The 24,805-nt window shown below is 46.3% G+C and overlaps 1 protein-coding gene across 1 annotated transcript in view; it reads left to right on the top strand.

Annotated features, from left to right (window-relative positions):
• Nucleotides 1-24,805, top strand: part of TSPAN14 (tetraspanin 14) — a 76,184-nt gene that overhangs the window by 12,453 nt on the left and 38,926 nt on the right. The window contains exons 2-3 of the mRNA XM_075349023.1: nt 22,757-22,854; nt 23,006-23,056. Coding sequence (XP_075205138.1) covers nt 22,774-22,854; nt 23,006-23,056 — 132 coding nt within the window. The 5' untranslated portion in view covers nt 22,757-22,773. The remainder of the gene's footprint in view (nt 1-22,756; nt 22,855-23,005; nt 23,057-24,805) is intronic.

The raw sequence follows: 24,805 nt of genomic DNA, 5'->3' as shown, positions 1-24,805 counted from the left end.
TGAAGATGACAACCCCTTTAAAGTTTTAGAAGCAGGAATATGGATAGGCATCAGGAGCTGAGCGACTTTGACAAGGGCCTGATTGTGATCAATCAGAATATCTACAAAATGGCCGGTCTTGTGCAGTGTTTCTCGCTACATTGGTCATTACCTCATATAGTAATCCTGGGATTACCTACTTGTGAGCCCTGGGTGCCCATCACACTCACAGTGCCCAGGTTTATCGTACACTTGTGCCACCTCCTGCTCATCCCTCACTGACCGATATGCTTCACCACCTTGGCCAGTGATGGTGAGGGGGAGCACCCAGTGTGCAGGACCATGGACATCACCCCCCACAATATTTCTGTTGGAAATCTGCTTTAAAGGGAACCTGTCATTAGAAATTTAGCTATAAACCTAAAAGTTTCCCCCTCTGCAGCTCCTGGGCTGCATTCTAGCAAGGTTCCTCTAGTTTTTCTGGCCCCTTTTATACCAAAATAAACACTTTATAAAGTTGTACCTTTTTCGTATGTAAATTTTGTAAATTATCCATGGGGGCGGGCTGCCTGGTGTCGGTTACTGTCCTCCTGCCGATTTACGCCGCCCCCGAACTCTGAATTTCATATCTCAAGACGCCGCCCCTGGGCGCCCGAGGTCCTGCGCATGCGCTGTGCGACTGTAGCGGGACTGTGCACTGCGTGCACGTGTGACCGCTGGTGACGTTTTGCGCAGGCACGAGGTTATGGGCGGTGCTGTGTCATCAGCAAGTGCCGCCCATAACCTCGTGACCGCACTTTCCCCTCTGCCTCCAGCGTTCTGCGCCGGCCAAATGACCAGACGTCACCTCCTTCCCATCGTACCCTGCAGCAGGAAATAGATGGGAGGAGCGGAGAGGATCTGAGCGACGTACAGAGGGGAGAGCGCGGCCATGAAAGTATGGGCGGGCACTTGCAATGCAATCACAGCGCCGCCCATACTCTCGTGCCTGCGACCACGTCACCAGGTGTCCCGGCGTGCACGGGACCTCAGGCGCAGTGGGCGGCGTCCTGAGGGATGATTTGTAGCGTGGGGGGACGGCGTAAGGGACAGCAACGGACGCCAGACGGCCCGCCCCATGGAGAATTTACAAGATTTTCATACCAAAAGGTATATCTTTATAAAGTATTTATTTTGGTTCAAAAGGGGGCACAAAAAGTATAGAAACCTTACTAGAATGCAGCCCAGGAGCTGCAGAGGGGGAAACATTTAGGTTGAAAGCCAAATTTCTGATGACAGGTTCCCTTTAAGGGGGTGTGAACAAGCGCATATAATCACAGTGAATCTTGTGTCTAGAAAACCAACTGTGAATTGCAGTAACAGAGTATGCGGTTGTAAGAGATCTGATGTAGGTGCTGCACAGTGTCTGTCACACAAAGTGCTGCCGAGAAAATCTGAATTATGGAATTTGTATGCTGCAAATAGGACCACAGATTTCAGACCACAACTATATCCACAGCGGTATTTTCCCTCTGTTTGGATCAGCTGCTAATATCTGTGTGCCAGGGAGAACAGGACACCTGTATAGGTCTTGTGGGGTCCACGCCCCAGGTCAGAGCTCTTCTGGTCATTTTCACGGATGTGCAAGCCATCGGTATGGGGCTGAAAGTTGTTCTGTGTGTGTACGGTGGGCAGTAGTAGTCAGTGGGCTCGCTGCATGGACTAGTCTTCTGTATGATTCCAGTTTTAATGGTAGACAGCTCCTGCCCCATCCATGAAGCAGGATAGTGTACGTAGCTGTACACAGACCTGCATTTTGGGGACATGACTGGCAAGGACTCATCAGGGGAGTGGATAATCAGTAAAATACGTACAGCACGCTGACTAATAAGGCGCAGCACTTATTTTTTTTTTTTTTTGCACATGGACTGATGGTCTACGGGTAACAAACGGCAGCGAGCACCACCTTGTCCGTATTGCCGGGTCAGCTATTATTCGGTTCATGGACCATTTCTGTGTCATGGACTTTTCATGGATCCAATACAGTTCTGAGAACTATACTTTTTGTTTTTTATTAAAATGTCCATGTAAAAAAACAAATTCCATATGGATATAAAAACCAAACACCAGGATGACATTAGGCATCTGTTCCTTGTTGAAAAACGGATAAATTTGCATGCGCTGGTCTGAACTCGACCTGAGGCTAGAAGCGAAGTCTTACAATTTGGGTCTGTGTTGTGGTTGTGTGCACAATTGTTCATGTGTAGTAATCGCAGCGTGCCCTAGTCTCACCCTTAGGCCCAGTGCCCACGCTCTGTAGTTTTGACGTGTATTTTCAGAAATCTGCAGCAAAATCTGCATGTCCATTGTAAAGCCAGGAAAGTCTGAGAATTCAGAAGTGCTGTGCCTTTGTTGAGTATTTTTCCCTTGCGTATTTGATGCAAAAAAAAAAAAATCTGCACCAAATACGCAAGGGAAAAATACTCAACATAGGCACAGCACTTCTGAATTCTCATAGACTTTGCTGGCATCACAATGGACATGCAGATTTTGCTGCAGATTTCTGAAAATACGCGTCAAAATACGGATGGAAGAGATGGGCTTTCTGAGATGGACATTTGTCTGTATGTGGCGGCCATAGGTGATCAGTATGACAGCTGCTGAGGAGGCTTTGCTATGCTATTTCTGTTGAATAGTTGAGATAAATGCTTCTCCAGGGGCTATGCAGTTCTCGTCTTATGATCATGGCTGCCGGCTGTATATTCGGGCAGGAGGCCACTAGAGGCGTTGCCCAACTCCTGGGGGATGTTGTGAAGACATCAGTGCAGAGATCAGAGGGCCTTTAAGCACTAGAGAGCACTTGTGGGAGCTGCTTTTATTATGATGAGACAAAAGCAGAATAGAAAGGTTCCTTTATGAGGGTCCTCAAATCTGTCATCTATTTTCCAGCTTCAGAAAATTGCTGATGATCCTATTATAGAGCACTATGTAGTCCGAAAGGTGGCCATGTGCTAATATTACATGACTGCTGGCCCAATGTTCTGCTGACCATCTCTTCCAGCCACCCCAATCACGTTAGCCAAACATTCATGTATTGTCAATAGGTAGAGGAGAAAGCTGCTGCCGGACATCTCTGGTAATGGCTTTTTTTTTTTCCCCTAAAAACAAAAACTGCCTGATCTTTCTCTGCCCCCCTAGCCCGTCTGTCGAGTGAGTGGGGAGACCTCTCTTCACATAAGGTGCTCCCACCTACTTTTATACGGTGCATGGGGGACCTAAAATGTAGAAATGTTTTTATAATCTTGATTGATACTTCTATTCACTTGTTTTTGTCACTCGCCATTGGGGAAGCGTTCAGGTTTCATGACTGGTACTGCCATGCAGTGATCATGTGTCTTCCTTCTGTTCCAGAAAGTAGGAGGCCTGATGTTACTGTTATGTTTGTGGGACATTGCCTGACACTTCCCTTACGAGGCGGCAGACTATCCTTTTGGTCAGTCTCACATGTGACTACTCACTTCCACATTATCCGAGGACTCCAGTTGAGCGTTTTCAGTGAAAAGTGGATCATTTTGTGCTATATGTAAGCCAGGTCAGGTATTGCAGGTGCCCGTTATAACAGGACTAGACTGCTCCAAAAAGTCACTACCTAGGCTTATTCTAGCACAGGCTTACTAGTAGTATTGTAAGTTCATTTCAATGTTCATGGCCTTTTCTTATTTCTGAACCAGTAAAAAATTAAAACCTCCCCGTTATATGGATTCAATAACATTGCATCTAATCTGACTATATCTATCACTGACTGCTGTGCTCTGAACATTCAGTATTCAGAAGCAACAGCAGACGCTGATGCGGATAATATTGTTGTGGCTCTGAAGATTTTAATTAACCGGGAGGGGTCGATATGAGTGTTCTAAGGCTACTTTCACACATCAGTTTTCATCCTGCTATATACGGTAACCCATCCTGGCATATGGCCCCATCTTGCTATATACGGTAACCCATCCTGGCATATGGCCCCATCCTGCTATATACGGTAACCCATCCTGCTCATATACCCCCATCCTGCTCATATACCCCCATCCTGCTCATATACCCCCATCCTGCTCATATACCCCCATCCTGCTCATATACCCCCATCCTGCTCATATACCCCCATCCTGCTCGTATACCCCCATCCTGCTCGTATATCCCCATCCTGCTCGTATACCCCCATCCTGCTCGTATACCCCCATCCTGCTCGTATACCCCCATCCTGCTCGTATACCCCCATCCTGCTCGTATACCCCCATCCTGCTCGTATACCCCCATCCTGCTCGTATACCCCCATCCTGCTCGTATACCCCCATCCTGCTCGTATACCCCCATCCTGCTCGTATACCCCCATCCTGCTCGTATACCCCCATCCTGCTCGTATACCCCCATCCTGCTCGTATACCCCCATCCTGCTCGTATACCCCCATCCTGCTCGTATACCCCCATCCTGCTCGTATACCCCCATCCTGCTCGTATACCCCCATCCTGCTCGTATACCCCCATCCTGCTCGTATACCCCCATCCTGCTCGTATACCCCCATCCTGCTCGTATACCCCCATCCTGCTCGTATACCCCCATCCTGCTCGTATACCCCCATCCTGCTCGTATACCCCCATCCTGCTCGTATACCCCCATCCTGCTCGTATACCCCCATCCTGCTCGTATACCCCCATCCTGCTCGTATACCCCCATCCTGCTCGTATACCCCCATCCTGCTCGTATACCCCCATCCTGCTCGTATACCCCCATCCTGCTCGTATACCCCCATCCTGCTCGTATACCCCCATCCTGCTCGTATACCCCCATCCTGCTCGTATACCCCCATCCTGCTCGTATACCCCCATCCTGCTCGTATACCCCCATCCTGCTCGTATACCCCCATCCTGCTCGTATACCCCCATCCTGCTCGTATACCCCCATCCTGCTCGTATACCCCCATCCTGCTCGTATACCCCCATCCTGCTCGTATACCCCCATCCTGCTCGTATACCCCCATCCTGCTCGTATACCCCCATCCTGCTCGTATACCCCCATCCTGCTCGTATACCCCCATCCTGCTCGTATACCCCCATCCTGCTCGTATACCCCCATCCTGCTCGTATACCCCCATCCTGCTCGTATACCCCCATCCTGCTCGTATACCCCCATCCTGCTCGTATACCCCCATCCTGCTCGTATACCCCCATCCTGCTCGTATACCCCCATCCTGCTCATAGCATACCCCCATCCTGCTCATAGCATACCCCCATCCTGCTCATAGCATACCCCCATCCTGCTCCTAGCATACCCCCATCCTGTGGCACATAAAAAAAATAAACGTTCATACTCGCCTAACCTCACTCCCTGCAGCATCGCTCCTCCTCCCGTCTGTGTCAGTGGCAGCGCCGCTGAGTGGAGCCATACCCGTTCCCCTGCAGCATTGCGATGTCCTCCCGTCTGTGTCAGCGGCAGCACTGCTGAGTGGAGCCGTACCCGTTCTCCTGCAGCATTGCGATGTCCTCCTGTGCCAGCGGCGGCTGCGTGTGGACACGTGCGCACAGCGATGACGTCATCGCTGTGTGCGCCGCTAGTCTGTGGCCGCCGCTGGCACAGGAGGCCATCGCAATGCTGCAGGAGAACGGGGACGGGTCCACTCAGCGGCCGCCGGCAGCCAGGAGGAGATCACGGTGCTGCAGGGGAACAGTGACAGGTGAATATACTGATTCACTGCACTCCGCGCTGATGATGATGTGCGGGGGGCAGTGAATACAGCTACACATGATCACTCCAGGCTGTAGTTGCCAGAGGGGTGATCATGCCGGCCGGCTGTTTATCCCTCGCCCATCCTCCCGCCCATCACCCCGCCCACCTGTTTACTCCTGCTTCAGTGCTGAGAGATGGGTGGGAGGATGGGCGTGCATATTAAATGAGTGGGTCCACGTGGTCACGGCAGGCGCTGCTGCAGCCTGCTCGTGCCCCCATGACCCGCGCCACCACAGCACCCTCATTCCCGGCCTTATATTCAGACCATAAGACGCACCCCCCACTTTCCCCCAAAATTTTGGGGGAAAAAAGTGCGTCTTGTGGTCTGAAAAATACGGGAGATATTTGAAAATGTTTGCATATTTTGGATACTGTTGATTGGCCATAGGGGTCATTGAAAATCATATATTGGATGGGTTGTACATTACTAGACAAACCCCTTCTTCAGTGCAATAAAGTTGTCTCCATAAAATAAAATTCACATACTCTACCCCTCAGACCAGCGATGTCGGTTCTGTGTGTCCCGGGGCTCACATGACATCATGCAGCCTAACAATTTCACATGACTGTCAGGAGTCGCGGGGCAAGTGTGTTTTTTTTTGTTTTTGTTTTTTTTTGTTTTTTTTTTTTTCTTTTCTCATTTTGATTTGGAACAATTTGGCATTTAAAAGGTTTGATTAATAGCTGGTAAACCTTCCCAGTTGCTTCCCTTGGCTCACTATCCTCCTCAATGAGAATTTTGTAGTTATTGGTATTATCCACTGACACAGGCCACTATTTTGTCAGATACCTGTTTCCTGTGCACCTTTTCAAATGTCTTCTGATTTTCTTGGTCTTCATCTCCGCGTCGGTCTATTGGGATGTCTCGGCATAGACGTACAAACCAGACTTTGTGGCTGAGATGTTACTGCAGGTTGCGGCTCCATCGTCTCATGTCGTCAGTTTTATGACTCATTAGTGAAGCAATGTGATATACACATTTCTAGATTGCTAAACATATATGGTTTGGTAATGTTTGCAAAGAGGAACTTTGTGGTCGGTTTCTTGTTATCACCTCTGCAGTGACCTCCCAAGATGATGTCTTCGTAGCTCCATCTGTAGTGGAGGTCCATACTCTAATTTACATAGTTACATAGGCATAAAAAAAGACCTAGGTCCATCCAGTTCACGCTTCCTCCACCAGTTCTACATTTGGTCACTAAGTCATCTATAACCAACAATGTTGTGTGTACTGAGGAATCATCCAGCCCTATTTTAAAAGCTGTTAGGCTATGTCCGCACGCTGCGTTCTGGTTTGACAGCAAAAATGCAGACTCTTGACAAATGTAAACACTGTGTTTGACATTAAATTGCGGTACAAAACGCATGCGTTTTCCCTGCGTTTTCGACAGTGTGTTTTTAAAGGATAAATAAAATGATAGATGCTAGAATACATAGAGGCATAGATAGAAAACAAATAGCATGACTGTCCGCTGACAGCAGAAAGAGACAGAAACATGCGATGAGAATGAACTTGGGTGAACCTCTGACGTCAGTGCCGCGACAGACAGTAGTGCTGGGCCGCAGCTGTGACGTCCGAGCTTCACCTGAGGTCATTCTCAGCGCGGCTCTGTGTCGCGGCCTGATTTGCGGTCACAGGTGAAGGACTCCAGCTGTGACCAGAAAACACCTGAGTGATGGCACTGCTAATCGCACGGCTCACTTCAGTCACTTGGGTGATTTGAACTCACAGGTGGAGGACTCCAGCTATGGCCACGGGTAACCTGAGTGACGTCACCTCTGATTGCGCGACTCACTTCAGGTTCTGAGTGGAGCTCACAGCGGGCAGTCTTGTTCTATGGCCGCTCACTGTGGGTTTCTGATGCAGCAGAGCTGGAAGCAATATGGGACCTCGTGTGGATTACTTCGGACCTGGAAGGGTATTTGGGAGGGTAATAAAGGTAGTGAAAGACAGTGGGGTTTTTTGTCTTTTATTCCAAATAAAGGATTTTTTGGGTGTATGTGTTTACTTTTACTTCTAGATTAAAAGGGTGGTTCACCCATATTTTTTATTGTTTAGATCGATATTATATTGAGAAACAATGTTTCTCTCAAATACCTTGTGTTGTCAATAGTGCCTGTGAGAGGCGCTATTGCAGACCGCTGCTCCCCGTCCAGTGATGTCACCGTCAAGTGCTGCACACGTCACATCCGTGCAGCCGGCTACAGTCTTCCAGACTCTGAGCTGTGAGCGGTGCTTCACTGCTGTCACAGCCCATTTGCTCCCCCCTCCTCCTCCCTCCTAGCACAGCACGGCGCGTCTCCTGCTCCCCCCTCCCTCCTCCCTCCTCGCAGAACGCTGCAAGCAAGAGACGTGCTGTGAGGGAGGAGGAGCAGGGAGCAGATGGGCTCAGAATGTAGCCGGCTGCACGGATGTGATGAGGCAGCATTGGACGGGTACGTCACTGGACGGGGAACAGCGGTCTGCAATAGCGCCTCTCACAGGCACTATTGACAACACAAGGTATTTGAGAGAAACATTGTTTTTCAATATAATATCGATCTAGACAATAAAAAATATGGGTGAACCACCCCTTTAATCATGGGGGTTGTCTCAGAGACGCCTGCCATGATTAACCTAAGACTTAGTGGCAGCTATGGGCTGCCATTAATTCCTTATTACCCCGATTGCCACTGCACCAGGGTAATCGAGATGAGCCAGTTAAGGTCCCGGGACTGTCACATCTAATGGATGCTGCAATTCCAGGTGGCTGTTGGCTGATATTTTTAGCCTGGGGGCAGCCTAAAAACGATAGGCCTCCCCAGTCTGAGAATACCAGCCAGAAGCTGTGAGGCTTTATCTTGGCTGGGTATCAATTGAGGGGGACCACTCGTTTGTTTGTTTTTTTTTTTTTTCTTTTAAATTATTTATTTTACTGCATGATATAGACCCAGCAGTATGGCAGGGACCGCCTTCCACTGCCATACTGCTGCTGCAAGTTTCCCTGGGCATCTCCTATAGGCGTTCTATTTCTCTCCACCATTCTTCTGAATCTTCTACCCACCAATACCTTGATTCTTGTACTGCAAAGTGTGAAGCGCCTGCTTTATCTCAGCCTCTGTTGTCCATTGTGACCCGCGTTCTCTTGTACTTCCATATTAAGCAACAACCTTGAGAAAGGCACAAGCCGAAACGTTGGTGTTGCATTGCCGGGGTAATTTTTTGCAGTTAATCAAAAATAAAATTTATTTGCATACACAAAATTCTCCTTTTTTCCTGAGTGCTGGGGTTTTACCTATTCTATTAGTACCCTTGCTTTACCCTTCAGCACCACCTTTGAAGCAGTGAGCCAGATCCCACCTATATTATTTGTATTGCACTTAGGCTGTGTGCACATTTTTAACGCTTTTTATTTTGTGCAGTTTTGTCACAAAACTACAAGCAAATCCTGATGTCAGCACAGTCAATGAGTCTTGAAGTTTTGTGGGCATACTTGTATCGACGGGTACCAGAAGAGACCGCCCGGAGGAGGTAGTGAGCGCCCGGAGGAGGTAGTGAGCGCCCGGAGGAGGTAGTGAGCGGCAGCGGTGATAGTGGGTGTAAGTCCACATGGTCATGGAGTTCTTTATTTTTCAGCATTTTCTCCTTGCAGATTTGTTGCAGAAAATAATCAGCGGCATGTCCATTCTTTCAGAAGTGTTCACCCATTGAATTCAGTTGAGAATGTATGCAGTAACACGCGTTTTGCTCTGCGTTTTTCCTGCTAAGAGATGCAAACCTTTCTGCAGCCAAATACTCAGCGTGTGCACATACCCATATACTGCATGCATATTGTGAGAACGTCACGTGTGGATTACATGCATGTTTAGTGCGTATCTTCCGTGGAAACCAACTTATGACCCATGTGGTTTTTTTGTGTTTTTTTTTCTGTTTCTATTGCAATTCTATAAGAAATATCTGCACGTAAAACTCAGCATATCCATAAAATAAAACCGAAACAGACAAAACAGGGTTTGAAACATGCCTCAGGTCTCAATAGTACACTCATTAAAAAAAGAAAAAAGCACAGTCTGAATGAGACGCTTGTTTTTGACACCGTGAAATTACACAGCATCAATAACTCAATGTGGTCACAGACATCATTAGGCTATGTGCCCACGGGGAAAGTGTCCTCTGGATATATCCGCAGGACATTCCGCAGGAGCTCCCAGAAAACCGCAGCACAACTTTGTCTGTTTCCGTCCTGCGGATATGGTGCGGTATTCTGCATTGATGATGCAGTACCATGGCTTCGACACTGCATCCTCCATGAAGAACAAGTGCTGAGTGATTGGGGCGTTCATACTCCCCTCCATCACACAGCACTTCACTCTCCAGCCGTGTCTGTCTGCACTTTGCAGGGGAAGGTGGGCGGGCCTGAACTAGCTCCGGCTGTCACATGACCGGAGCTCCTGCGGGCCCCTCCCACCTCCTGCTCGTGGCTCCACCACGCTCCTCTGCATCGGAGGAAGTGACTCCGGTGTCTATCAAGGCAGGTAAGTATGGGATCGTGCGGAGAAATCCACAGGAATAATTCAGATGCTTCAGATTTTTACACAGGGAAATCCGCATTATTTCCGCTGCGGAAAAAAATGCAGCATGGGCACAGTACTCCCCAAATGCCATATGGCTGGGGACTCGCTGTACTGCAGATTTTTGAAAAATCTGCGGAATTTCCATGAAAAAATTGCGGCAAATTCGGCGAATTTTCCGCAGCGTGGGCACATAGCCTAAGGGCTCATTCAGACGACGGATTTTCTCGTCTGATGACTTAAACGAATAGAATTCCTATTTATTATAGTCTATGGAAATTTGTTCGGCCAGATCTTTATTTCCCTTTACATCATCTGTCAGTGAAAAGTTAGGAGACACACATTGGGGTCAAAATCCCAGGGCTTTAAAGGGAACATGTGACCTTGGAAACTGCTATTTACCTGCAGATATACAGTATATCACAAAAGTGAGTACACCCCACTTTGATACAATATAGTCAGTGTACAGCTGGTATACTCACCAGTCGTGTGCCCTGAGTTTTTGACCAAAGTTCTGCCACAAAAAGGCAGCATTTTGAACAACATAGTGTGAACAACAAACCCAAATTCCCATAGACTTTGCTTGAATAGAACACATCCATTTTGCCATTAAACAGCGCAGAAGAAAAAGCAGCAAAAAAGCAGGTAAAAAGCAACGTGCGCACATACCCTTACATTTGGTGTGTTCTCTCTCACACATACACTCATACTTTTCACTGGAAGTTCAACATGGCTCCTCATGGCAAAGAATTCTGAGGATTTGAAAAAAAAAAATTGTTACTCTAGAATCTAGATAAACATGGTTTAGGCCAGGGGTCTCAAACTCGGCTGGGTGTATGGGCCGCACAGAGGAAAAAAATAATTTGGGGGGCCGCATTCTTTGCAGGACAAAGTGACATTTTTATTGGTACCATATATATTTTTTTTTTACACTCCTTTGGATCACTGATTTTGAACATTTTTCACTTGTTTATTATAATAAATGTGCACATTCTTTGTTTAAATATATAACAAAAAAAATGTGATGGTGAAAAAAAGTCATGCCTAATATTTTTTTTTTTTTTTACATTTTATCCCTTTCTTGCAACTAATAGTGTTACAATTATCACTATATATATATATATATATATATATATATATATATATCTATATATATATATATATATATATAAATATAAATTTTGGCCAACATCTTTTAGTAATGTTCCCCATCTTGTTGTAATGTGCCCATCCTGTAGTAATGTGTCCAGCCTTGTCCCCCATCTTATAGTAATGTTCCCAATCTTTGTCCCCTTGTAGCAATCTCCCTATCCTGTAGTACTGTCCCCATCATATAGTTGTCCTATTCCATAGTAATGTGCCCATCCTATAGTAATGTCCCCAGCCTTATCCCTATCCTATAGTAAAGTTTCTCATCCTTGTTCTCTTGTACTAATGTCCCTATCCTGTAGTACTGTGCCCATCCTATAGTAATGTCCCCATCCAATAGTATTATGCCCATACTTGTAATGTCCCCATCCTTTAGTAATGTGCCCACCTTGTCCCTATTCTATACACATGTGCCCACCTTGTCCCCATCCTGTAGTCATGTGCCCACCTTGACCTTATTCTATAATCATGTGGCCACCTTGTCCCTATTCTATAATCATGTGCCCACCTTGTCCCCATCCTGTAGTCATGTGCCCACCTTCTCCCTATCCTATAGTCATGTGCCCACCTTGTCCCCATCCTGTAGTCATGTGCCCACCTTGTCCCCATCCTGTAGTAATGGGTGGTGGCGGTGGCGGCTGAAAGTGGGCAGGGGCAGTGGCTATAACTTACCGATCATTCTCAGCTTCCACAGACTCTGGAGTGAAGCTGAAGGGGCGGTCTCTGGCCCCAGATCCACAGTGATTGGAGAGATCGGTCACAAGGCCGGTCTCTCCAATCAGAGCTGGGGGCGGGTGAAACTGAGGTCACCCAGCTCCAGCCAATGATCGGTGCTACAGCTGCACTGATCATGGCTGCTTTCATTGTTTTAGCCGTTTTCAATGGCTGAAACATTAGTGGCTGTGATTGGCTGACGAACGCCGCTCAGCCAATCACAGCCTCCGTAGGTCCGGGGAGGAAGCACCACCTGTCATGAGGTCCCCTCCTCCCCGAATCTAAGGTATTTGCAATGCATGCAAAGCGATCGCAGCCACCGGGGCTCTGGCGCTGTGATCTCGCCATGACATACTGGGTACGTCATGGGTCCTTAAGTAACAGGGAGCCATGATATATCCAGTACGCACTACGCATAGGTCGCTAAGGGGTTAACGTCCAACACACACACACACACACACACACACACACACACACACACACACACACACACACACACACACACACACTTCTCACCTGTCCCGCGCTCCCTCGGCTCCTCATCTCTGCTTCGTGCAGCCCCCAGACCCGTGCCCCTGTTACTATCGCGGCCGGTGCAGGGGCCGCAGCCCGTCAGTGATTTCTGTCAGATGATTGCTTTGCCGGCGCGAGAGCGCAGAGTCCTTGACTCAGATCAGCGCTGGCAAAACATTCATCTAACAAAGTGCAGACAGTGGCTGCGGCCCCTGCAACAGCCGCGATAATAACAGGGTCCCGAGCCTGGGGGCCGCATGAAGCAGCCTGACGGGCCGCGTGTTTGAGACCCCTGGTTTAGGCTATAAGAAGATTGGCAGCACCCTAAAACTGATCTTCAGCACCGTGCCCAAGACTGTACAGCGATTTAACAAGACAGGTTCCATTCAGAAGTCTCACCACGGTCGACCAAAAAAGTTGAGTGCACGTGCTCAGGGTCATATCCACAGGTTGTCTTTTCATAATTGATGTGTGAGTGTAGCCAGTATTGCTGGAGAGGTTAAAGTGGTAGGAGGTCAGCCTATCAGTGGTTAAATCAAACACTGCATCAAATCTGCACGGCTGTCGTGCCAGAAGGAAGCCTTTTCTTAAGTTGATGCAGAAGACAGCTCACAAATAGTTTGCTGAAGACAAGATGACTAAAGGCCACATCTCACTAAGCGACATCGCTGCTGAGTCACGGTTTTGGTGACGCAACAGTGATCTCGCTAGCGATCTCGTTATGTGTGACATCCAGCAACGACCTGGCCCCTGCTGTGAGGTCGCTGAATGTCCTGGACCATTTTCTTCAAAGGCGATGTCCTGCTAGGCAGGACGCATCGCTATGTTTGACACTGTGTGACAAGGTCCCTATGACAGCAGAGATCGTTATACAGGTCTCTACTGCGACCTGTATCGTTACTGAGTCGTTGGTAAGGCCTGACTGTGTGACCTCTCACCAGCGACCTCCCAGCGACTTACCAGCGATCCTTATCAGGTCGTATCGTTTATGGGATCGCTGGTAAGTCGCTAAATGTGATGGGGGCTTAAGGACATGGATTACTGGGACCATGTCCTTTTGGTCTGATAAGTTCAAGATAAACTTATTTAATTCAGATGGTGTCAAGTGTGTGTCTGGCGGCAACCAGGTGAGGAGTACAAAGACAAGTTTGCCTTGCTTACAGTCATGGTTTGCGACTGCAGATTGTGGGGCGCTACAGTTCATTAAGGAAACCTTGAAGGCCAACATGTACTGTGACATACTGAACAGAGCATGATGCCCCCTCCTTTCAGAAAGTGGAACTCAGAGCAGAATTCTAATGTACGACATCAAATACCCCTCCAAGATGACCACTGCCTTGCTAAAGAAACAGAGGACAAAGGTGCTAGACCTAAACCCAGTAGAGGATTGGTTTGGCATCCTCAAACAAAAGGTGCCAGAGTGCAAGGTCTCTAACATCCACCAGCTCCTTGATGTCGTCATTGAGAAGTGTGACTGGCTTCCAAAGGCTCTTTTTGAAGCTCTAGTGGAGTCCAGAACGCCATGGCCAAGAGAGTTAAGGCACTGCTTGAAAAGAATGGTGGCCACGCAAAATATTGACATGTTGGAAGCAAATAGGCCATTTTCACTTAGGGGTGTACTCAATTTTGTTGCTAGTAGTTTAGACATTAATGGCTGTGGGAGTTATTTAGAGGTACCAAATTTACACTTATACCAGCTGTACACTGACTACTTTTTACTTTGCATCTTCAGTGTTGTCCCATGAAAAGATATGACATATTATTTTTTTTTTTTTTATAAAAAAAATGAGGGGTGTACTCACTTTGATATACGCTAGACTCAATCTGCAGGCTAATAGTGTTGCAGTGCTGTCAATCTGCCTTACTGAAAGTGCGGCTACTGGGAGAAAATTAACTTGTTTCCTTCCTAAAGCCACCGGCTTTTATTATAAGAGACACGTTTTAATGCTTTTTAGCTACAGATTAACCCTATATATTTAGGTAAAATGTCTTCTGATGAGACAGGTTTCCTTTAAGTCTATGTATGCTCTCTCTTGCCATGCATCAGTGCAGTTCCTACACCCGGCTTCATAGTGCGCATGACTACCGGGTGTATGAGTCCTGACTTCACACCCATGTAGTGCGCATGACCGAAAGTCTGGGATCATGGGCACTGAGCCGAAATCAGGACTCGGACACAATGACAGCAGAGAGGTGAGCGCGACCATCCTCTAACGCTGCACATTCTCATCAGCATGCCCACAGGGGCGTACTAACATGCTAAGGGGGCCGACTAGCCAGAGGAACTAACGCCCTTGCAAATAGTAGCTTGCCTCATTAGCATATCATAAAGGATCTTTAGTAATAAGTTTTCTAAATATCTCTGTATATGCTACTAGATGCAGGGATTAGCAATATACCCCCAGAGCTGCTCGTGGTGCATAGTGCCCTGACAGGTCCACGTTAAGTGATACTAAAATAATATATTAATATTGAACATAATTAGTTTCAGCCTATTGGTTCGGCCCTGCACCCCTGTCACGGTCTCTCATGTGCCCCCTCGGGTAAGTTAATTGCCCACCCCTGCTCTAGATAATGCTCGGGTGTCAGCTCAAAGTTCTGTTATCGCAGTTTCCGCAGAAAACTGACAGTCATGTAAACTATGTGTTAGTTTTTTTATTATAGTTTGTTGTTTCATGGACACTTGGCATCAGAAGCTTTGTATTTGGTAAAAAAAAAATAAAAATCTGGGAAACCGCTCAAAATGGTGAACCTGGTGTGTGCACAATAATGTACTCACGATAACATCTTGTTTTTTTAACCTCCAGGAAATGAACATGATAAACATGTAATGACTATTGCATGTGTTAAAAAAAAAAAAAAAAAAATATATACCGTAACACATGCAGTAGTCATTACATGTTTATCATGTTCATTTCCTGGAGGTTAAAAAAACAAGATGTTATCGTGAGTACATTATTGTGCACACACCAGGTTCACCATTTTGAGCGGTTTCCCCAGAATTTTATTTATTTTATTTATTTATTTAGTTTACATTTTGTAATTTGGGGTTGTTTTCTTTCATTCTAGAAAAACACTCTAAATAGACCAAAAGGCAAAAGTAACCCAAAATGATTTATAAAAAGAAGTTCCCTAAAAACTGTTAAAGTAAGGCTGTGTCCACGGTAGAATGTACCTGCGGATTTTTCTGCATGAAAATCCGCGACTTTCGCGGCAAATCTGCACCTTATTTTTGCCGCGGATTTACCGCGGATTACCGCGAAATTGCCGCGGATTTTGATGCAGATTTTTTTTTTCCCCCCATTCTATAGCCAAAATCCGCACCAAAATCCGCAACAATAATTGACATGCTGCAGATTTTTCCGGATCAAAATCCGCGGCAAATCCGCCGTGGAAAAATCCGCAGCATTTCCAAAATGCCATTGAAATGGCTTGGAAGTGCCGCTGCTGCAGATTTTCGGAAAATCCGCGGCAAAATCCGCGCAAAATCTACAGCGTGGGCACATAGCCTAAGACTTAGGCCCTGTGCGCACTTACCGGATTTTGCCGCGGATTTGCTGCATGTTTCGCTGCAGAAAATGTTCATAACATCTCTGCAGTGAATCACAGCAAAACCTATGGGGAAAAAAAAAATCCTGTGCGCACTAGGCGGAATTTGACAGCTGCATGTTTTGCTGCGGGATTCCCGCAGCAAAAACAATTGCATGTCACTTCTTTTCCGCACGTCACTGCGGGATTTCACTCCATTGACTGCAATGTAATCGTGAAATAACGCAGGCAGCAAATTCTGTGCGGTTCACTGCGTTTTCCTGCGTTATTCCCTGCGGTATTTCGCGGTTTACCTGCGGTAATGTACATCACTTGCCTGCGGTTTGCAGGGAAGTGATGTCATTATGACAGGAAGAGGAAGCGGAGCAGAGAGTAAACACACACAGATCAGACACAGACATCACAGACATAGAACACAGACACATAGAACACACATAGAAAGCAAACGGAAATATAGAAAACAAAACACGTGGGCTCCGCTATATATTTACTGCCCAGCCGAGGTAATCGCACATTGTCGGCCCGGTATTCTCAGGCTGGTGAGGGAGAGGGGTAGGGTTAATGTGCCCCTCCCTCCCACCTCACGCAGCCGAGAATATCAGCCGCCGCTGCCCCGGGACTGTGGCATGCATTATGTGGCAGTACCGGAGTGTCCCCAGCTCTTCCTGCTGCCGTGATGCAGTGGCAGTCAGGGTAATACAAGGAGTTAATGGCGGCGGATCACCGCCATTAACTCCAGGCTTGATCATGGCAGCGTCTATGTGACAGCTGACATGATCAACCCGTAAGTAAAGTGAAAACACACCCCGAAAAATCCTTTATTTTAAATAAGCCCCTGGTTCACCCGTTTATTAACCCCTCCCAAACAAAGCTCCGACGTAATCCACACAGCTCCGGCGTAATCCACAGGTCCTGCGCTGCTTACATCCAGCCACGACTGACACTGTCACAGCGCTGAATGCAGCCTCGCAACGAGCCTGCAGAGGTAACCACAGGGCATTTCCCACGGCCGGTAATGTGAACTCACTACTGACCGTGAGAAATGCAGCAATCTGTCTATCCCTCTGTCTATCCCTCTGTCTATCCCTCTGTCTATCCCTCTGTCTATCCCTCTGTCTATCCCTCTGTCTATCCCTCTGTCTATCCCTCTGTCTATCCCTCTGTCTATCCCTCTGTCTATCCCTCTGTCTATCCCTCTGTCTATCCCTCTGTCTATCCCTCTGTCTATCCCTCTGTCTATCCCTCTGTCTATCCCTCTGTCTATCCCTCTGTCTATCCCTCTGTCTATCCCTCTGTCTATCCCTCTGTCTATCCCCAATAAAGCACATGTAGCAACCCGCATGTGGCAATACCGCGGTAAAGTGCGGCAAACCGCATGCGGTTTTCGGGTGCGGTTTTCCGCGTTTTTTTACCGCGGGTGCGGTAATCTTTCAATGGCTGCGGAATTTTCTTGAGAAAATTCCATTTTCCAGTGCGCACATAGCCTAAAGCGGGCTTTACACGCTATGATATTGCTAGCGATATCGTACGCAAAAGCACCCGCCCCATCGTGCATGCGATATCGTGTGATCGTTGTCGCAGCGAACATTATCGCTACGGCAGCGTCACACGCACTTACCTGGTCGGCGGCGGCGCTGTGACTGCCGAACAATCCCTCCCTCAAGGGGGAGGGACGTTCGGCATCACAGCGACGTCACTAAGTGGCTGGCCAATCAAAGCGGAGGCGCAGAGATGAGCGAGACGTAACATCCCGCCCACCTCCTTTCTTCCGCATTGCGGCAGGTAAGGAGACGTTCCTCGCTCCTGCGGTGTCACACATAGCGATGTGTGCTGCTGCAGGAGCGATGAACCACATGGATAATCAACCATTACCGATTTTTTTTGGTTTTGGGACGACCTCTCCATGGTGAACGATTTTCACCATTTTTGAGGTCGCTTAAGGTCGCTGGTAAGTATCACACGCGGCAATATCGTTAATGACGCCGGATGTGCGTCACTAACAACGTGACCCCGACGATAAAACATTAACGATATCGTAGCGTGTAAAGCCACCTTTAGGGTCTGTTTAGTGTTGTGTGTGTGTTTGTGTTTTGTTTGTTTTTTTTTTTTGTTTTTTTTTCATGTGGTGTTTTCTGGCTGAAATTTATTTATTTATTTTTTTGTGTCTCTTTTTTTTTTTTTTTTTCTGCTTCTGTTAAATCAGTGGTCAAACTTTAAAGCCTTGTTTTCAAGCAGAAACTCCTCTAGGATTCATACATACTTTTTTGTTCCACAAAAAATACAGGGGGAGACATTTGCTCGATCGGCGTGGTTTTCCCATTATCGCAATATGAAGCTTTTTCAAAACGCTTTTGGAATAGTTTTTGTTCCAGCAGAATCCATCCAACAATCCCCTCCAGAAAGTGCCTGGAACCTCTATAATGAGGGAAGCGCTGTCTTGACTGAATTGTGGAAGACGCGTTCTCTCTGCGCGGAGCAGACGCCTCATTATTGTGCTCGCCAGCATTCTGAGATGTATACTCCCTTCATTTTTACAGAAGGAGCACGCCGGCTAAAGTTTCCTGTCCTGGAAGACAAAACTGTGACGGGTAACAATTGTTATCTACATTACAACTCCTTTACATCCTTTTTCTAAATTTATCTTTTTGTTTTCCAAAGAGTCGGCGGAATAAGTGGTTTCCTATACTAATATTAGAATCCCCCAAAAAGTCACCCTTCTGAAGATGCCGCAGTGTCTCACGTATTGCTGTTCTCTAGTAAAGTCCATACGCTATAATGTGTCTGACACATCACTTCACAATGATACCTAGTGTCCGCAGAAAGGATATGTTGTCATTGTCATGTTATTGATGCTTTTCTGGTGAAATTACACCATTCAACACCCACACCATCAGGTCGACATCTGTTCTGCTTTTATTAAGTATCTAAGTTTTTTTACATAGAATTGTAAAGATTTTCTAAAAAGAAACCACTTTTGCTCCACAAATTATTACAAATTCTCTTTGTTCTCCAAAAATAGTGTCTTTTAATATTGTGCACTGCTTGTTGCGGCTACCCATGTATCAGTGGTGACTGGTTCCTATGAGGCTGCTCGTGCTGTGCTGACACTGGTCCTATTGCTGGATCCGGCCAGTCTCCGCTCCCCTGAGTTTTTCCAAAGCTGCAGAGGTAAATCGTGCATCTTCTTGCAGAAGTGGAGAGCATTCAGTTTGGGCCAGTGGCGCTGCCATGCTGCTGGCCTAAACTGTCAGTCATTGGGAGCACACTGCCCCTGCAACAGTCATGAGAACAACACAAACACATTGTCCGTCTAAGGCTACTTTCACACTTGTGTTCAGCGCATTCCGTCACTATGAAGAATAGCGCAGTTCGTTAACGCACTGCGCTATTCTCCATAGACTTATATGGACGACGCACTGTAACGCAAGTGTCTGCGTTGCATTCGCTGGACGACGCAGCGTCGTTATTTTGACGCTGCGTCGGGCGGATGGAACTCTGCATGTAGCGTTTTTCTGCGCTTGGCGGAGTGTCAAAAAAACGCAACCTGCAAGAATCCGTTTGGCGTCCGTTGTTTTTATAATGGACGCCTATGGTGGCGGATTCCGTTAGAATGCATCATTTGACAGATTCCGTTAACGCATCCGTCTTTACACAACTGCGCATGCCCAGATGTGTAAAGTCAAGGAAAAAAAACCTATAACGGATTGCGTTATTTTGTACGATCCGTAGCATCCGTTGTGCCACTATATGCAACGCATCCGTTGCATGCATCACACAACTCAATGCTACGGATCCCGTCCAACGCAAGTGTGAAACTAGCCTAAGTATATGTGCACACGTTTAGTGCAAAATTTTCTCCACCATTTCTGCATTTCTTGGCAAGAAAAATGCAATGGCAAAAAATGTTGTGGTTGTTTTTTTTTTTTTATTTTATTTTTGTACACTTTCCCCCTTCTAGGAATGGGTGAAATCTGCTGCAAAATTGACATGCTGCAGAGTTAAATCTGCACCAAATCTGCAAGGAGAAAATGCACAACATGTGCACGAGTCTTCTGGGTTCTCATAGACTTTCCTAGCATTAGGAGACCCTTCAGATTGTGTCTCAGTGCAACGTGTGCACATAGCCTAACGCCAAGAAGGAAAAGTTGTGTCGTTCTTGAAATCACAGGATGGATGGAAAAGTTACTGATACGTAAATGATGGTAAAAAAAAATGGAAACAAACTTTTCAAAACATCTTGATTTTTTTTGTCGAGTATGAGCACCGAATGCAGAAATCTTTGCAATTGCAAGCTTGGCTGCAATCAATTCCAGTATATCACAAAAATGAGTACACCCCTCACATTTTTGTAAACCTTTTATTATATGTTTTCATGGGACAACATTAAAGAGATAACACTTTGATACAATATAAGATAGTCAGTGTACAACTTATGTAATAGTGTAAATGTGGTGCCCTCTAACTCAACATACAGCCATTAATGTCTAAACCGCTGGCAACAAAAATGAGTACACCCCTAAGTGAAAATGGCCAAATTGTGCCCAAAGTGTCTATTTTGTGTCCATTATTTTCAAGCACTGCCTTAATTCTCTTGGGCATATTGTTCACTAGAGCTTCACAGGAGACACAAGAATCCACAACCACGCCTCCATGATAACATCACGGAGCTGGTGGATGTTAGAAACTAGAGATGAGCAAACCTGAGGTTCAGTTTTCAAACCAAACACCAAATTTTAAAATCAAGGTTCGGGTCCATGGATGGGATTCTATACATGCGAACAACGCTGTGCTCAGGTACACTCTGTGTTCAGCCCTGTTTGAGCCACGTGCTGTGTTAGACCAGCGCACACTGGAGGTAACAACAGTGCTATTGGATGTAGTGTGCAACACAAAAAGTGTTCAAAAAGCCTGCCCCCCCCCACAACCCCAGAAGTTTCTGCTTATGGCTGGCTGTATGTGAGCGGAGACTCAAACTGCCAATCAGTTACTTGCTCCAGGGTTCAGGTCAAGCTTCAGCCTGTAGAGCTAGGCTTATTTTCTGCCAGCAAACCGAGCCTCGATGGAACCGCTCACCTCTATTAGAGACCTTGCGCTCCTCTACCTGCTATTTGAGGATACCCCACAGGTGCTCAATAGGGTTTAGGTCTGGAGACTTGCTTGCCAGTCAAGCATCTTTTACTCCCAGTTTCTTTAACAAGGCAGTGGTTGTCTTGGACATATGTTTGTGGTCGTTATCTTGTTGGAGTTCTGCCGTGCGGCCCAGTTTCTGAAAAAAGGGGTTCCTGCATTAATTCAGTATGTCACTATACATGTTGGCATTCAGGATTCCCCCAATGAACTTTAGCTCCCAGCAGTCAGCAGCACTCATGCAGCCCCAAACCATGACACTCCCACCATTATGCTTGACTGTAAGCAAGACGCACTTGTCTTTATACTCACCTGATGCTGCCATAACCGCTTGACACCATCTGAACCAAATAAGTTTATCTTTGCCTTATCAGACCACAGGACATGGTTTCAGTAATCCACGTCCTTTGTCTGCTTGTCTTCACCAAACTGTTTGCAGGTTTTCTTGTGCATCATCTTTAAAAGAGTCTTGCTTCTGGAACAACAGCCATGCAGACCAATTTGATGCAGTGTATGGTCTGAGCACTGACAGGTCTCCTTGTCGAAGTTTGACATTCTTCTAGAAATATGAGGCTGTCCAGGTCAGGAGATATTCTCCTAGTCCGTGCATCATGGTCAGTACTCGGATGTCTGAATTTGGCCTTGGGTAAAGGGTTTTTCCAAGAAAGAGTTTTACTCCTCAACCTCTGCTCTAGTGAATTTAATTGAATGGGTTTCCACCCCTGTTATGTATTCCACATGTAATGCAAGTGTACTATAAGGAAATACATTGCTGATGAGCCCTTTTCCTTTAGTGAACCCTTTAGAAATGAATCTTTTTTTCTGTCGCCTGGATCTATGTATATGCTCATCCTCAATGCTGCTTGCTCTGCTGGATTTATCTCAAGGCTGAATGACTAAATAAAAAACCTGTTTATCTCGCAGGCAGCACGCTCTACTACTGACATGCTTCCTCATTTTTACACAGCTGGCGGGCACGGTGCCAAAAAGTAGGGTGGTTCTATGTCATGGCTAGGTCAGTATCCTCTATATCTGAAGTTCACATTCAGGGCCCGGACCGTGGATTGTATATCTCACATTTATATCTTCTGGACTAGTTATTGACTTCTTGGTAATAAATTGTCAAGGATCCTTCCTTATTGGAACAGATGTACCTAAAAACCACTCAGGGAGGGGGACACATGCAACTTAAAATAAAAATCTCTAGGGAAGAAATACATGCACAGTTAAATTTTCCATTCTGGCTGATAAGAATGGGTCCACCCGAGTAGGGGGCCTTGCTCTATTATTCCAACTTGCTTAATAGGACTTGAGGAGGAGTTTCTGGTGAGACGACCCTCTTGTGGGCTTGAGTTTACTATTTGTAATCTTTCATTTATTGATGCGTTTTATAGTGTCTTTATTCTTCTTCCTCAGTCCATTAATCTGACAAGATGCACTACTATCGATACAGCACAGCGGAGGTCAGCTGCTGTTACAAGTACCTTCTCTTCAGCTACAACATCATATTTTGGGTGAGTTTTACGATATACTGTATAATTAGAGGAATGTGATAACTGTCATTTGCTACAGTCGTACTGTCCACGATTCTCCAAGAAAAGTGTATACGTGTCCTATCCTTACTGTAGTAAATGTGTCTGACCACGGCTAATGTTCTCTCCTCAGCTCTCTGGAATGGTGCTTCTAGGCATTGGCCTGTGGGCATGGAGTGAAAAAGTAAGTACTCGCATGTTGTTTTTTTTTTTTCCTCCTTTCTAATATTTAGTAATAAATTTAAACGACAACCAAGCCTAATTTCCTTTTCAACAATTCAACAACAGAATTGGTAAAAATATGTGCCAGGGAACTTGTCAGAAAGTTACCAGATAGTTTTATTCTCCCTGCAGCCACTCACTTCAGTCATTTAGGCAGTGCAGGGAGGTGTTGGGCCATACTCGCTATACAAGGAATGCAGGTCTAATCCCGCTCCACCACTGTGACTGACAGCCTGCACTGCACACACAGAGATCAGGCTGTCAGTCTAAGTGCAGGGATCACTGAGAGGTGACTAATCACCGCCTGCACTGCCCCAATGACTACAAGCAAGTGCAGGGAGAATAAAACTTAATTTTCTCCTCATAGCTGCTCTTCCAAATCAGCAAGACTTTATTAAGATGCTATTTATCTGCAGATTCTTGTCCTATACTAATTACAAGGTCTGGCAACTGGTTAGCAAATGTCACATTAAAATCTCCTCATACCTCCCGATGTGGGAGTGACACGGAATAACCCTTTATGCTCAAAGCAGACATTACATGGTAACGTAAAAGTATTTTACTGAAATCCTTCCTGTGCTGAGGAGGTGCTCATACTAACAGAATTAGGCTCCTTTGTTCAAGGTTACTGAAGGAAGTGGTTCATTGTTGTGGTCAATTTGTAAAGCTATTTTTATTATGTAGTATAGACATTATATTGTGGTACCGTGTAAGCCAAAAAATCTTTTTAAATACTCCTGACACCCCAAAATGACAAAAGTATTCTAGAAGTTATACCTTTTTGTCCTTCAGAGCTTAAAATACATGGACACTGTTCACACCGCCACCAGACTGTCACTGTGTGGACACTGTTCACACCGCCACCAGACTGTCACTGTGTGGACACTGTTCACACCGCCACCAGACTGTCACTGTGTGGACACTGTTCACACCGCCACCAGACTGCTTCCTCCAGATCACTCTTAAATCCTCTAGATTTTCTGTTTCATATACACTACAAAGAGCCCTTTTTTGTAACCACATCACAATTGTTAGTTTTCAAACCTAATATTGCTTGTTAACCATAGCTATTTCTTCCATTTATGGTACTTTTTTATTTAAAATGTTCATGAAAGGAGTTTGTAGAAAATGCTTCTCTAAAATATCTAACACTAGTGATCTTGTGTTTATTGGCAAGAACTGCCCTTAAAGGGAACCTGTCATCAGGAATTTGGCTTTCAACCTAAACGTTTCCCCCTCTGCAGCTCGTGGGCTGCATTCTAGGAAGGTTTTTGTACTTTTTGTGCCCCTTTTTAAACCAAAATAAACACTTTATAAACTTGTACCTTTCTGTTTGAAAATCTTGTTAATTTTCCATGGGGGCGGGCCGTGTGGCGTCCGTTGCTGTAGCTTACGCCGTCCCCCATGCTCCAAATCATGCCTCATAACGCCGCCCACTGCGCCGAGGTCCCGTGCACGCCGGGACACCTAGTGACGTGGTCGCAGGCACGAGAGTATGGGCGGCGCTGTGATTGCATCGCAAGTGCGCGCCCATACTCTCGTGTGCGCGCTCTCCCCTCTGTACGTCGCTCAGATCCTCTGCTTCTCCTGTGCTCCGCTCCTCCCATCTATTTCCTGCTGCAGGGTACGATGGGAAGGAGGTGACGTCGGGCCGGCGCAGAACGCTGGAGGCAGTGGGGGAGAGCGCGCACACGAGAGTATGGGCGCGCAC

The sequence above is a fragment of the Anomaloglossus baeobatrachus genome, chromosome 5, assembly GCF_048569485.1.
Source record: "Anomaloglossus baeobatrachus isolate aAnoBae1 chromosome 5, aAnoBae1.hap1, whole genome shotgun sequence".
In the NCBI taxonomy this organism is placed as follows: Eukaryota; Metazoa; Chordata; class Amphibia; order Anura; family Aromobatidae; genus Anomaloglossus; species Anomaloglossus baeobatrachus.
This window is presented reverse-complemented; position numbering and strand designations above follow the sequence as displayed.